At 46.6% G+C, this 16,433-nt stretch overlaps 1 protein-coding gene across 1 annotated transcript in view; it reads right to left on the reverse strand.

Moving 5' to 3' along the window:
* Nucleotides 1-16,016, reverse strand: part of LOC123746143 (salivary peroxidase/catechol oxidase) — an 89,366-nt gene extending 73,350 nt beyond the window's left edge. Inside the window, exons 1-2 of the mRNA XM_045727441.2 lie at nt 15,881-16,016; nt 13,675-13,859 (exon numbers count right to left, since the gene is read on the reverse strand). Of these exons, the coding sequence (XP_045583397.2) occupies nt 13,675-13,831 (157 nt within the window). The 5' untranslated portion in view covers nt 13,832-13,859; nt 15,881-16,016. The remainder of the gene's footprint in view (nt 1-13,674; nt 13,860-15,880) is intronic.
* Between the last annotated feature and the right edge of the window lie 417 nt (nt 16,017-16,433).

Genomic DNA, 16,433 nt, shown 5'->3' on the forward strand with positions numbered 1-16,433 from the left:
TGCAAGGTGTGCATGGCAACAGTGTACTGTAGTGCAAGGTGTGCATGGCAACAGTGTACTGTAGTGCTAGGTGTGCATGGCAACAGTGTACTGTAGTGCAAGGTGTGCATGGCAACAGTGTACTGTAGTGCAAGGTGTGCATGGCAACAGTGTACTGTAGTGCAAGGTGTGCATGGCAACAGTGTACTGTAGTGCAAGGTGTGCATGGCAACAGTGTACTGTAGTGCAAGGTGTGCATGGCAACAGTGTACTGTAGTGCTAGGTGTGCATGGCAACAGTGTACTGTAGTGCAAGGTGTGCATGGCAACAGTGTACTGTAGTGCAAGGTGTGCATGGCAACAGTGTACTGTAGTGCAAGGTGTGCATGGCAACAGTGTACTGTAGTGCAAGGTGTGCATGGCAACAGTGTACTGTAGTGCAAGGTGTGCATGGCAACAGTGTACTGTAGTGCAAGGTGTGCATGGCAACAGTGTACTGTAGTGCAAGGTGTGCATGGCAACAGTGTACTGTAGTGCAAGGTGTGCATGGCAACAGTGTACTGTAGTGCTAGGTGTGCATGGCAACAGTGTACTGTAGTGCTAGGTGTGCATGGCAACAGTGTACTGTAGTGCTAGGTGTGCATGGCAACAGTGTACTGTAGTGCAAGGTGTGCATGGCAACAGTGTACTGTAGTGCAAGGTGTGCATGGCAACAGTGTACTGTAGTGCAAGGTGTGCATGGCAACAGTGTACTGTAGTGCAAGGTGTGCATGGCAACAGTGTACTGTAGTGCTAGGTGTGCATGGCAACAGTGTACTGTAGTGCTAGGTGTGCATGGCAACAGTGTACTGTAGTGCTAGCTTCAGTTTTTTATATTATTATTAGCTTTGCCACAGACGTGGCCACATCCTCACAATGCTAACCAGCACATATACATATTCTTGTGTCCTCCATGGCCAGGGTGAGAGATGTGTTAAACATGCCTTAATGGCGGCGCATGGCAACAATTAAGGAGCTGTCGTCGTTTTTCATAAAAAAAAAATCCATCTGGGATCTTTATATTTACAACTTTATTATTATGCATATTAGGGTCCGGGTAGTATAGTCGTGTTCGCTCTCGACCCACACTCTGGAATCCCGGGTTCGAGTGCCGGGCGGGAATAAAGTGTTTGGGCGAGTTTCCTATCACTTAATCCTCAAGCACAGCCGCAATTAACAATACAACACTCTCCAAACAGCCAACTCGGTATACCAGTTTACACGTCACAATGTCACCTTCGGTCTACTTATGTATGACCACCACAAAGCTTTCGTGAAGACTGACCTGCCACCTGCCAGCTGGTGCCCCTAGGAACCATACACAAAGTGAATGGTTTCTAGCCAAGGTGTGCATGGCAACCTTGCACTACAGTGCACTGTTGCCATGCACACCTTGCACCACAGTGCACTGTTGCCATGCACACCTTGCACCACAGTGCACTGTTGCCATGCACACCTTGCACCACAGTGCACTGTTGCCATGCACACCTTGCACCACAGTACACTGTTGCCATGCACACCTTGCACCACAGTGCACTGTTGCCATGCACACCTTGCACCACAGTGCACTGTTGCCATGCACACCTTGCACCACAGTGCACTGTTGCCATGCACACCTTGCACCACAGTACACTGTTGCCATGCACACCTTGCACTACAGTGCACTGTTGCCATGCACACCTTGCACCACAGTGCACTGTTGCCATGCACACCTTGCACCACAGTGCACTGTTGCCATGCACACCTTGCACCACAGTGCACTGTTGCCATGCACACCTTGCACCACAGTGCACTGTTGCCATGCACACCTTGCACCACAGCTATCACTAGGATCATGCTAATAAATAATACACGAGTATAGGAATCAAATACTGACCAAAAAAGATTGCAAATCCTGGAATCTTTATTTATGAGAGAAAAGAAAAGACTCGCCTTAAATATGAAGAATAACTACTTTTGTCCTACCACTTGGGCTGAACGGTAAAGCGACGGTCTCGCTTTATGCAGGTCGGCGTTCAATTCCCGACCGTCCAGGAGGTTGGGCTCCATTCCTTTACCCCCCCCCCCTTCCGTGCCCCTTCCGTGCCATCCCAAATCATTATCCTGACCTCTTCCAAGTGCTATATTGTCGTAATGGCTTGGCACTTTCTTCTGATAACTTCTTCATTCACGGCTTCCTTGCCAACACTCAGACCCAGACCTCACCAAACATCACCGGACAGTGACGTCCGCAGCGAGGCCTCCAAGCCCACTGACATTAAGTCAAACATTTGGTAAAACTATTAATGTTTGAATAGCCCTTTCAAATTACTTCTGCTTGCATGGCTCTTTCCTTATATTTATTAAGCCTCTTCCCCCCCTTACCCTATGAGTGATCGCCTCCATCACGTCACCTCATACTCGTTCGACTCCTGCACATGTGTATGTAACCAAAAAACGTACTTTATGTATCCACGCTGTACCTGAAGGTGTTCCAGAGAGGACAGACACGGTGTAGAAAATCAATATTTCAATAATTAGTAGAGTTTATTTACCACGAATTTGGATAACTTGATTGCTCTTCTCAATACGGATACTAAGAAAATAAAAGCATAGAAAGCTTACACTATAAAGGTCAATAACTCCAAGAATGAGGTCAATATATATGGCTCAATAAATGCAATTACCTCTGTAACAAAAATCAATACAAACTCTAAGAAACAAAAAGTAACTGAATACAAGAATGAAGAGATAAACATAATTGGCCAATAAATTACCAGAGTAAAGAGTATACAGGTTAATGCTAACAAAAACTAACTACACATGAAAATTCATGACAAAAACAATAAGATGTGAAGAAAGAAGTTTACGATCTTGCAAGAGCATGGTTCAAGGTAAACCAGTCGAGTACCACAGCGTGGGTATACCTCTACACTGACCGCCAGGGTTACAATTACTACAGGTTACAACAGACTCCAGCAACAGAACTACAAGTGGGAGGCAAGGTGACACTAGTGGGAGGCAAGGTGACACAAGTGGGAGGCAAGGTGACACAAGTGAGAGGCAAGGTGACACTAGTGAGAGGCAAGGTGACACTAGTGAGAGGCAAGGTGACACAAGTGAGAGGCAAGGTGACACAAGTGAGAGGCAAGGTGACAGGTGAGAGACAAAGGTGACACTAGTGAGAGGCAAGGTGACACAAGTGAGAGGCAAGGTGACACTAGAGAGAGGCAAGGTGACACAAGTGAGAGGCAAGGTGACAGGTGAGAGACAAGGTGACACAAGTGAGAGGCAAGGTGACACAAGTGAGAGGCAAGGTGACACAAGTGAGAGGCAAGGTGACACTAGTGAGAGGCAAGGTGACACTAGTGAGAGGCAAGGTGACACTAGTGAGAGGCAAGGTGACACAAGTGAGAGGCAAGGTGACACAAGTGAGAGGCAAGGTGACACAAGTGGGAGGCAAGGTGACAGGTGAGAGACAAGGTGACACAAGTGAGAGGCAAGGTGACACAAGTGAGAGGCAAGGTGACACAAGTGAGAGGCAAGGTGACACAAGTGAGAGGCAAGGTGACACTAGTGAGAGGCAAGGTGACACTAGTGAGAGGCAAGGTGACACAAGTGAGAGGCAAGGTGACACAAGTGAGAGGCAAGGTGACAGGTGAGAGACAAAGGTGACACTAGTGAGAGGCAAGGTGACACAAGTGAGAGGCAAGGTGACACTAGAGAGAGGCAAGGTGACACAAGTGAGAGGCAAGGTGACAGGTGAGAGACAAGGTGACACAAGTGAGAGGCAAGGTGACACAAGTGAGAGGCAAGGTGACACAAGTGAGAGGCAAGGTGACACTAGTGAGAGGCAAGGTGACACTAGTGAGAGGCAAGGTGACACTAGTGAGAGGCAAGGTGACACAAGTGAGAGGCAAGGTGACACAAGTGAGAGGCAAGGTGACACAAGTGGGAGGCAAGGTGACAGGTGAGAGACAAGGTGACACAAGTGAGAGGCAAGGTGACACAAGTGAGAGGCAAGGTGACACAAGTGAGAGGCAAGGTGACACAAGTGAGAGGCAAGGTGACACAAGTGAGAGGCAAGGTGACACAAGTGAGAGGCAAGGTGACACAAGTGAGAGGCAAGGTGACACAAGTGAGAGGCAAGGTGACACAAGTGAGAGGCAAGGTGACACAAGTGAGAGGCAAGGTGACACTAGTGAGAGGCAAGGCGACACTAGTGAGAGGCAAGGCGACACAAGTGAGAGGCAAGGCGACACAAGTGAGAGGCAAGGCGACACAAGTGAGAGGCAAGGCGACACAAGTGAGAGGCAAGGCGACACAAGTGAGAGGCAAGGCGACACAAGTGAGAGGCAAGGCGACACAGGTGAGAGGCAAGGCGACACAAGTGAGAGGCAAGGCGACACAAGTGAGAGGCAAGGTGACACAAGTGAGAGGCAAGGTGACACAAGTGAGAGGCAAGGTGACACAAGTGAGAGGCAAGGTGACACAAGTGAGAGGCAAGGTGACAAGTGAGAGGCAAGGAGACAAGTGAGAGACAAGGTGACACAAGAGACAAGGTGACAAGTGAGAGACAAGGTGACAGGTGAGAGACAAGGGGACAGGTGAGAGACAAGGTGACAAGAGGAAAGGTGACAAGAGGAAAGGTGACAAGTGAGAGACAAGGTGACAAGAGGAAAGGTGACAAGAGGCAAGGTGTCAAGTGAGAGGCAAGGTGACACAAGTGAAAGGCAAGTACCCATACTCATTTTACTTGTAAGATATAATTCTGGTATTCAACCAAAGATAACATATTAACATAATAAACATAATATTTTTACTGTATAGAGAATGATCGTTTATTGAACATAATAATGAATAAAACTGCAGAAGGTCTATTGGCATCTCTTATTCACAACCGCTTCAATAAATCAAAACCTTATAACACAACGATTGGACCATTAAGATCATTACTCGCTTGGCATTCAAATCTCCAAGCCCAGCACCGGCGAGATCATGACTTAGTGCCGCATTGAAATTGGCCAAGCAATTGGCAAAATATATATAAATATATACAGTTTTCAGTGAGAGTTACAACGCTTCCCGTAAACTGCTGTACATGTCATTAGCGCCCAGGTGCTGGATGTTAATCCCAACGTGGAGGTGATGTCATTATCCCCCACACCCCGAATATCCCCACACACCCGGAACATCCTCACACACCCGGAACATCCCCCCACACCCGGAACATCCACACACACCCGGAACATCCACACACACCCGGAACATCCACACACACACACACACACCTGGAACATCCCCTCACTGCATATCTTTTCTGTAGCTTAAGTCATCCGAGTCATAATAATGATTTTTGCAAAATACATAAAGATATATTTGTATTTGTTTTGTATGTATATTATATATATATTATATATATATATATATATATATAATTTCTTAATTCATTTTTACCTATATGTTATGAATGCAACATTTATATACTGTGCTGTTTTTAAAGGATATTTTAATATCCAACTTGTGTCACAACATCTTTCTTTGCGGAGATGACGCTAGCCCCCCCCCCCACATGCGCCGTGACGTCGGCTGTGGCACCGCTGCGCGCCGTGACGTCGGCTGTGGCACCGCTGCGCGCCGTGACGTCGGCTGTGGCACCGCTGCGCGCCGTGACGTCGGCTGTGGCACCGCTGCGCGCCGTGACGTCGGCTGTGGCACCGCTGCGCGCCGTGACGTCGGCTGTGGCACCGCTGCGCGTCGTGACGTCGGCTGTGGCACCGCTGCGCGCCGTGACGTCAGCTGTGACATCACTTCGTCGTGACGTCAGCTGTGACATCACTTGCGTCGTGACGTCAGCTGCCTTAGCCCAATGTACACAACTTGATGATTGCTCCCCATGCTAATATTATATCCGAAGCATAAATCCAACCCTAACCTAACCTCAGCAAGGGTATACGAATAAGAAAGTGCATTTTATACATTTTATAATTTGTATTAATAATAATATACATCCAGTTTTAACAAAATACAGAAGAGAACAACAAGTATTGGATAACTGTATTGAGACCTCAATAGGAACAAATTGCAGGGCATTACTGGATAAATGAAAGGGTTATTTGTAGAGAGATCACACCTACAGCAGCAACACAAATTATGTAGTGCTAAGTTCAGCCAAAATAGTTGCCCCATGTCATACCGCAATGGAACAGTATCTTACATCTGGCAACCCAGCAGGATAGTACCAACTATCTGTTCACAGGGTAGTAATCATTCCTAGACCTTGCAAATTACACAGATAGTTGGTGGTTGTTTGGTCGGCAAGGGGTGTAGGAGTCTCTGTCCTCCCTGCAGTGACCTTCCTGCTGGTGTTGACGTGGCACGCTTGCGATGGGAGGTCATCTTTCCCTTGTTGCGAGAGTGAACACCGTGAGCCTGGAGTTTACAGGCCGTGCTGGTTACTCTGCTGTAGAGCTTGTCATGTGTGACATGCTTCGTGTCCCGGTGGATGACGTCTACAGTATTGAGCTGGTAACTGCTCACCGTGTTATTATAAAGTTTGTGGGGGAGGTGGTGTACTGTGAGTTCCTCCGACGATACGAGGGGCGTTCCTTGTCGCTGCCGGATGGTGCCGGGTCTGTGTCTATCACGGACCATAGTGGTGCCCTGACGTATGTGTGCATTGGGCACTCTTGGAGTTCCCCGAGGACCTGCTTCGGCGTTACCTTCAGCGGTTTGGCGCTGTCGTCAGTGTGCGGGTGAACACACTGTCTTCAGGGAGGTATAAGAGCATGCGTACGAACATCCGTATACTAGGGATGCGCCTGAGGTCGGACATTCCTTCTTCAGTCCGGCTTCTGGGGTACTACGTCCGGGTGTTCTATGCCCGGCAAACCTGAACCTGTTTTCAGAGTGGCCTGTTGGGGGCATCAGGCTGCCAGGTGCTCTGGGGCTGCGGTCGCTCCTGTGAACCTGTTCCGGGAGGAGGATTTCCCGCCGCTCCCTGTAGGGGGGGGGATTCTGTGGGTGGGGATGTGGAAGTGCCGTTGGCTGATGCGGCTTTCCCCCCTGCGTGGGGAAAGCCGGCGATCCTCCGGGTGTTGCGACCCCTCCTCCTGGAGTTGCTGTGCCATCGGATGTTCTTCCTGCTCCTGTCGCTGTCCCTGCTGCTCCCGTGGGTCCTCCAGATGGTCTCTGCGAGTCATCGACGTCTTCATCTTCGTGAAGGGGGGGGGGGGGGGGTGTCCCTGCAGGTGCAACGTACGGTGGTTGACGCGGGGCCCTGTGAGGCAGCCGAGGTGGCTCCCAGTGCTGCCTATTGCCCGGCCCCGTGGGAAGAAGCCCCTCCCTCACGTCTTGGTCTCCGGCGTGGCGTATGATGACAGTAACCCTTTGCTGTTTGACATTGTTGACCGCGTGCACCCTGTTCCATGGAGCCCTTCTTCCGTCTGGGTTCCGCGGGCCCGGTGTTTTGATGTGGGTGTGCCGGAGTTAATGCCTGATCCTCGTACGGTTTATAGTAAACCGGTTCCGGATAACATCATGTTGCTTTGGGAGGCATATTGTGTTCACTTCCTGGCGGTGGAGTGGCCGGATAAGTATGAACAGTTTGAGTAATCTTTAATTTGTTTTAAATTTTGCCCCGAGGGGAGAGTTTATTGGGCAGCGCCACTCATCTTGTGAGTGGACACACCGCCATAGTGACAGTATTGGGCAGCGCCACTCATCTTGTGAGTGGACACACCGCCATAGTGACAGTATTGGGCAGCGCCACTCATCTTGTGAGTGGACACACCGCCATAGTGACAGTATTGGGCAGCGCCACTCATCTTGTGAGTGGACACGACGCCATAGCAGCATGTACAACACTCCCCAATAGGAAGAAAACCCGCTGGGTTGTTCATTCTGTCACTTGTACCGAGACACATCGGACTTGCTTAACTGTCTCAAGTGAACAGCTCCTCAAACAAGAAGATTAACATCTATCAACCCTTAAAAGCTTACGTTATCTTGCGGGTGCAAAATGGGGGAATCTTTTAAGAACAGTATCTATATTTGACAAATAGTGTTTTCCTAACTCAAACAATATTCTGTGTGCTTGGTGTGTGCTGTGGCCTACAGTATGTTGTGCTCTGTGTTGTACTTATTGTGCGGCCTTCAGGCTGGTGTTGTATGTTCCAGTCTCATGACCTTGTTTTATTGAATGTAACATATTTCTTAGCATGCTTTGCATGTAAATATAATAATAATAATAAAAATTACACAACCTAATCTCGCTCCACAAATCAGCTACGTTGTTTTCAACCAACAGTCATACATAAAGATACATACATACACTGCACATCCCACACATGTCTAGTCAATAGCGTGTTTTTTTACCCAACATTATCCTTATTAGCGACATAATTTATACCACAGAAATCCCTAAAGTGTATTATGAGCAAAATTCCAGTAACCCCCAACAAATGAGGTTTCATTTGTAGCAAGTATGTTATGTCAGTAATATACTTGCTCTAAATTTTCATTAGTTTATACACAAAACTTGCACATATACAATCACACAATTTGAACAAATACATTCAATACACAAATACATTCAATACACAAATACAATAATTACTTAAATGCTATATATTACACTTGTAATAATTACACAAATTTAATAATTATACAACTTACACAAGCAATACACAATTTGCACAAACATTTTCCTAGATATTTGTACAACATCTATTATTATATGCTGAATTTGACCAAAATAAGTCCCTAAATGTCACAATTTCACAGATATGTATCGTACAGCCATGTATTTGGAGCTCTCAATCCTCATGAACTCGCGTGTTTCTATTCATGTGTGTGTGAATAGAAGCCATCTATTCAATATTCTCTATTCTCAACAACATAATTTATGATGAACTGTTGAACAACTGTCACCAGTATTTTCCTGACTTATCAAATTTGTATCCATTGATTTAATATCATAAATATCTTATTAATACCCCCTTGTTACATCATATCATGCCACCAATAGTTACTTATGCAAACTGTCCGGCAGTCTTATTGGGTTTAACTTTAATTGTGTTAGGTTGAACTTGTTTGAGTTACATTAGGACATGTTGGTTTAAGAGCATTAACTAACTCAAATAGGTCAATTTACACAATTTCCCGAACAAGCTAGTTCATTTGCCCATAATATATTCCGTATACCCTACACAATCCAACATAAACATAGTTAGGCTAGGTCAGGTTAACAGCTAAAGCTATATTTTATTAAATTCTGTAAACTTTAAGCTGCCCCACCTAAATTTTACGTAATTTCGGTAAATTTCCACTAAATTTATCTAAATTTACACTAGTCTTAACACAACCAGTTAAATTTTAATATTTTTTTATAAATTTTTACTTAAATTTTTTACTTTTGCTAAATTTTACTAAAATTAAGCCAAGTTTGACCAATCCCAACTAAATATTACGTCTATTGCCAGCATCCAATCCTCGAATAACATTCCCCATTCTTAATACCATTTAACTCTGTTAGAGCTATGTTCATCTAGCTACTTCTAGCAACGAGTCTCCTCCTATAACAAACCCATTCTTAATACAATTTCACTCAGAGTCATGTCCAACGTCCAGTCGTCACACTGTCTACCCATTCTCGAGACCATTTCTCGCTGTTTCTGCTGTGCCTGTCTAACTATTTTCAACATCTAGACCCTTGACAGCTTGCCCCCATTCTTCATACAATTCCCCCCACTGTCAGTGTCATGTCCAGCCTCTAATACAACATTCTTAGGAAAGGTGATGTTTTTTAACATCGGTCCATCCTAACTTACCCTAACTCAACATCAACCTATTCTAGCTTAACCAAACGCAACCAAGGCAAAATTTTACTAAATGTAAAACACATTTAATCTATTCCTACCTAATTTAAGTAAAATCCAACAAAATTTAACCCAAATTATAGCAACCAAAGCTAATTTCTGCTAAATTTAACTAATAATGTTATGACCAAAGCTGAATTTGACTATTAGAGATGTTAATGTCTATTTTCAATATCCAATGCACTAAGGAATAGAGCTCACTTTTGCAAATATATTCTTAAACTCAACCACCCTGGACTTAACCTCTAATACAACATATTCTTAGGAAAGTAATTTAGCCAACGTCAACTCAGGTACCCAGGACGTAACCCAGCTGGATCTTTTTAACTCTACCACCCTGAACCCAACCTCTGATACCAGGATCTTGGTTCAATACTGTGTCGTATTCTTATCTATGTTTCAGTTTTTGGAAATTGGTCTGACATCTGTACAAACCACCTATAACTAGATTTATATGCCCCCCCCCAACTAAGCTCGAAATTATGGTATATTTTTAGGATTAAGAATATATTATTGGCAGACATTATATTCAGCCCATCATAATTTTCTTCAGCACCCGGTTATAAGTTGCCTCACACACACAAATTTATAAGAAATCCTACATTTCTATGTTGGGGTAAATGAGGATAATTTTGGATGTGATAAAATAGGTTAAATTGCGGTAAATTTAGATAATATGAGATAAGCAATATATACCTAAAATATAAACCATAATTTCGAGCTTAGGTGGTTGGGGGGAGGGGGAGGAGGGTGGACAGTGGGATATATATACCCATACGGGTGGTTTGTATTTATGTAAGACCAATGTATAAAAATAAATCATTGTTAAGAATATGATGCAATATTAACCCAAAATCCTCGTATCAGAGGTTAGGTTAAAGGCAGTTGACTTGATGCCTATTCCCTCCCCCTCCCCCCCCCCCCACACACACAAAAAAAAAATCCACTCAAATATAATGTAACAGAGGTTAGATCCATGGTGGTTGGGTTGATGTTTAAATAAACACTTTCCTAACAATATAGTTGCAATAGTGAACAAAGATCCAGACAGGTTAGGTACAAGAAGAGTATAATATCCTTTAAGAGCTCCAGTGTATATAAATCTTGCTGTCATAAAACATACGTAAAGATGCATTTATATATGTATATATATTATTTATTATATATATTATATATATATTATATATATTTATATACATATATTATATATATATATATTACTGCATTCACTGGGAGGTTCACTTGGAGCCCAACCATGATAAAACCCTGGTTGGGCTCTGGGCCTCCATAACCACTCAGAAAATTCAGAAGAGTTCTGGGTTGGTTGGCTTTTGTACCATCATGGCCGAGTCGGTTAGGGAAGGTGTCTGGGATTCCCCATAACACGGGTTCGATAGTTCACATACACTATGAGTATGGGCGGAAATAAATAGGAGATGCTGTATGGACCAATAGGCATCTTTCATTCTTATGTTCACTAAGTAATCCTTAACTATTTGGCAGAAATAAACACTCTTTGAAAATAGGAATAAAAATGCAATCCTTCAAAAAGGGATTAATTATGCAATCATTGAAAGCGGATTGATTGAAGTTCATTGGGATTTAGGGAGGATTAAGACGTCACTCGTCTAAAATTAGGGTTGACGGTAAGGAGCCGTCGAGAGTGACGGAAACATTATGCCAAAACGGTGCAGTCGCTGAGGTTCACAGAAAAAGTTGTATGCCAAAACGGTGCAGCCGAAAAAAAAGCTAAACGGCGCCATATTGGCACACGCCTCACTATTCATGTACAGCTACTGTTCTGTATTCAAAGGTCAACCTTCAAGTCCCAGCTCATCAGTATCATTTCTTCCTACTCTTACAATCGTGTCATGTTCTTAAGAGGCGCCAAAAACGATACATTAGCAAAAATATTTTTGTTAATCCTTTTATGTACAAAAGTCATTTTTCATTTGTTCTTGGGCCTGACCCCGTAGACACGGAATAAATGTTCGTAAACATCATATTGCTGTATAACGGCAGTCACAGTACTTTGAGAAAAGTATATTAGTCCTACACAAGAGCATTATAATCCAAAATTTCATCAAGATTTCTAATTACATGACGAAATAGGAAAGTTTATCTGTAATATACAAACAAGAGACACGTATTGTACTTGGCCAAGTGCTGCTCTTCCCGTAACGGTGAACAAACACTTAATAAAACACACAACGTTATACCAACAGACGTGCGGCGGGGGGACTGAACTTATCCGAGTCATCCCTTGCCTCAGCCACCTTCCCTGACCTCTCCACCACCCCTGCCACACCAACCTTCCCTGACCTCTCCACCACCCCTGCCACACCAAGCTTCCCTGACCTCTCCACCACCCCTGCCACACCCACCTTCCCTGACCTCTCCACCACCCCTGCCACACCCACCTTCCCTGACCTCTCCACCACCCCTGCCACACCCACCTTCCCTGACCTCTCCACCACCCCTGCCACACCCACCTTCCCTGACCTCTCCACCACCCCTGCCACACCAACCTTCCCTGACCTCTCCACCACCCCTGCCACACCCACCTTCCCTGACCTCTCCACCACCCCTGCCACACCCACCTTCCCTGACCTCTCCACCACCCCTGCCACACCCACCTTCCCTGACCTCTCCACCACCCCTGCCACACCCACCTTCCCTGACCTCTCCACCCCCCCTGCCACACCCACCTTCCCTGACCTCTCCACCACCCCTGCCACACCCACCTTCCCTGACCTCTCCACCACCCCTGCCACACCCACCTTCCCTGACCTCTCCACCCCCCCCTGCCACACCCACCTTCCCTGACCTCTCCACCACCCCTGCCACACCCACCTTCCCTGACCTCTCCACCACCCCTGCCACACCCACCTTCCCTGACCTCTCCACCACCCCTGCCACACCCACCTTCCCTGACCTCTCCACCACCCCTGCCACACCCACCTTCCCTGACCTCTCCACCACCCCTGCCACACCCACCTTCCCTGACCTCTCCACCACCCCTGCCACACCCACCTTCCCTGACCTCTCCACCCCCCCTGCCACACCCACCTTCCCTCACCTCTCCACCACCCCTGCCACACCCACCTTCCCTCACCTCTCCACCCCCCCTGCCACACCCACCTTCCCTGACCTCTCCACCACCCCTGCCACACCAACCATGCCAGATATCTCCAGCATCCCTGCCAGACCAACCATGCCACATCTGTAGCATCCCTGCCAGACCAATCATGCCAGATCTCTGCAGCATCTCTGCCAGACCAACCATGCCAGATCTCTGCAGCATCTCTGCCAGACCAACCATGCCAGATCTCTCCAACATCCCTGCCAGACCAATCATGCCAGATCTCTGCAGCATCCCTGCCAGACGAACCATGCCAGATCTCTGCAGCATCCCTGCCAGACCAACCATGCCAGATCTCTCCAACATCCCTGCCAGACCAACCATGCCACATCTGTAGCATCCCTGCCAGACCAATCATGCCAGATCTCTGCAGCATCTCTGCCAGACCAACCATGCCAGATCTCTGCAGCATCTCTGCCAGACCAACGATGCCAGATCTCTCCAACATCCCTGCCAGACCAATCATGCCAGATCTCTACAGCATCCCTGCCAGACCAACCATGCCAGATCTCTGCAGTATCCCTGCCAGACCAATCATGCCAGATCTCTGCAGCATCCCTGCCACACCAACCATAGCAGCAAGAACAATCACTGCGACAACTCTGCCACAGCTCTCAGCAGCCCTTCCCACTGATCCAACTGACAGCAATATACCAACCTTGAAAGCGCTGACGGCTCTGTCGACGCCGGGCAAGTTGACGGGCCACTCTGGTGCCGTGCAGCTCTTCAGGGACATCAGACGAGTCTTCTTGAGCCTGCAGGGAGGCCACCAGAGTCCCCAGGGCCGCCACCAGCAGCCATGACCTCAGCCTCATCTTGTGCTGCGCTTGCCACTATGACTTCCTATTGCGAGAGACATTAAGCAGAGTTAATACAGAACATTAATGTGTAAGCGCCTATCTGATCTTAGTGTCCTGATCCTCCTCCCTACGTGAGGCTGGTGTAAGTGTAGTCCCTAGTAACGGCTGGACCTGGTGTGGCCTCGACGATTAAGTCTTTGTTTAAGATATATGTTTCCTTTTATTTCTCTTTCCTACTTTAACCAGAGTGACCTGTCATGACAACACCCTGCGGGTTGTTGACCTTGACCCTGACCCTGACGATATAAACGGAGCCGGTCTCATCTCCGTGGAGTTTAACTATGACCCCTCAGAGGATTCCAACCCAGGGTCGCCACCAAGAGCATGTTTCATGACGCGCCACGAGTGTCGTCGGGTGCTGGTTGGTTATGAAACTTGTGCGGATATGTACCTTGACCAATCAACACTTGTAGACGATCGCTGCTGTAGTGGTCAAAGTAGTGTTGGTGTGGAGACCCCTAGGCGGCCTGGGTTCGAGTCCACTGAGAGGTCAAAGTTATACTGAGATATTATATATACGTTGTACCTAATAGACAGAACGAACCACTTGGGCCAGTATAAAAGGCCCCATTTGAATAACAAGCCGAGTTTCCTGAAATTATTTATATATCTCATGTTTTTTCTTGTGGAATGATGAGGCTTTCCATTATATTATATATTTTTTCTATCCCCGGTTTCTTCCCATCTCGCCTTCCCCCCCATTCAACTTTGTCCCTTCTCACCCCTCTTCTCTCCTTCCCTCTCCATCTTTCTTCCACCACTCTCCCCCCTCTCACAGTTCTCGCCCCTCTCTCCTAATCTCCACCTACACTCTCACAGCTCCACCTTCTACCCTTTTTCACAGTCTCTCCTTCCCTCTCTTCAAACATCCATCCCTCTCTGTTCTTCTCTTCCTGTCTCTGTCTCCAACTGTCTGACTGTTTCTCTTTCTCTGTGTGTTGTTGTCTGTTATTCTGTTTGTTGTTCTTTCTCTTTTTAACCGGGTTATACCCTGTCTGAATTTCTTTGAACGTCTGTCTCTGAATGTCTGTCTCTCTGAACGTCTTTCCCTGAACGTCTGTCCCTGAACGATTATCTCTGAATGTCTGTCTCTGAACGTCAATCAAAATGTCTCTAAACGCCCGGCTCCGTCTATTTCTCTCGTATTAAAAAAAAAAATCTACCATTGACATATGGATAGTCTGCCCGTGGGAGGAGCGGTAGTAAAATATTAGCAAAAATATAACAGTTCCCATTTTCTTAAAGAAAAAGGGGGAAGGGGGGTTGTGAAGATCTATCGTTAGCCTGAGGTCAGGCTGCGATAGTAGGAAAACTCTCGACTGGTCACAGGCTTGGTTGGGCAACACGGCACGTCCTATCATACGTCAAGGAGACCAAGGCCCCCCCAACTGGTTTTCTTGACCGAGAACCGTTGGTAAGGTGATACCAAAGAACCACTGGATACGTTGATTAACCAGGCTGTGACTCATACGTCAGGCTGCGGGCAGCCGTGTCCAACAGCCTGGTTGACCAGTTCAGCAACAAAGAGTCCTGGTCGAGGACCGGGCCGCGGGGACGCTAAGCCCCGAAACCATCTCAAGGTAACCTCAAGGTAACGTAAGGTACTCGTTTTGGGAGCATCAGAAACATCCAACTTCAGTTTAAAAGGAAGAATAAAAATATTGAATTTTCAACCAAATTTGTGGTTTGTGTACACTGTTACGAGTGATCAAATGGTTGTCGATAATCTGTAACGTCGTTTGTTATCTTCGGCTCACAACTGATCAAAATAAAGCTACATTGAGATTATGATCAAATATTTGTGAAACATAAATATTCAGACTCTTAAACTCTAACGTGAAATGCATGGAATTACACTAAAGCGATTGAACGTATTAACATAAAAAGAAGATAATGAAGTTCAAGTTCAAGATTCTTGTTACGACAGAGCAGGCAAGCTTAAGCCCCGAGCGCTCCACGACCCCAGTCACCCTCACGGCGGCCCCACACACACACACAACTCACAGAGGGTCTTCCTGCCTTGACGGTGTCCGCTGCACCACTGCCGCTCCTCCAGCCCAGAACGTCCGCCTCAACTCTGCCTCTTGACTCCAGTGGTCAGACCTTACCCCCAGCTGGTGTGAACTGGATTATCGCCTCCAAGCACCATGTATCTAAACATTGTGGGGAAGTGATTTGTAATCAGGGTACCTCAAGGGTTTTCCCAGCTCCTGCACCTGTGATAGAACACCGCCCAGCAACCACTAGAAGGTTATATCATTCTACTGGTCCAGCGACCAGTAGAATGATACAACGTCAGCGACCAGTAGAATGATACAACGTCAGCGACCAGTGGAAGAACACCAACGTCCATCGACCAGTGGAAAGATACCACTGCCCAACAACCACTTGAAGGATACTGCTGCCCAGCAACCAGTTGAAGAATACCAACGTCCAACGACCAGTTACAGGATACCAACGTCCTACGACCAGTTGAAGGATATCATCGCCCAGTGACCAACAGAAGGACTCTTTCCAGCGATTAATGAAAGAACACCATCGTCCATCGACCAGTTTA

Source organism: Procambarus clarkii, chromosome 78 (assembly GCF_040958095.1).
Source record: "Procambarus clarkii isolate CNS0578487 chromosome 78, FALCON_Pclarkii_2.0, whole genome shotgun sequence".
NCBI classification, from domain to species: domain Eukaryota; kingdom Metazoa; phylum Arthropoda; class Malacostraca; order Decapoda; family Cambaridae; genus Procambarus; species Procambarus clarkii.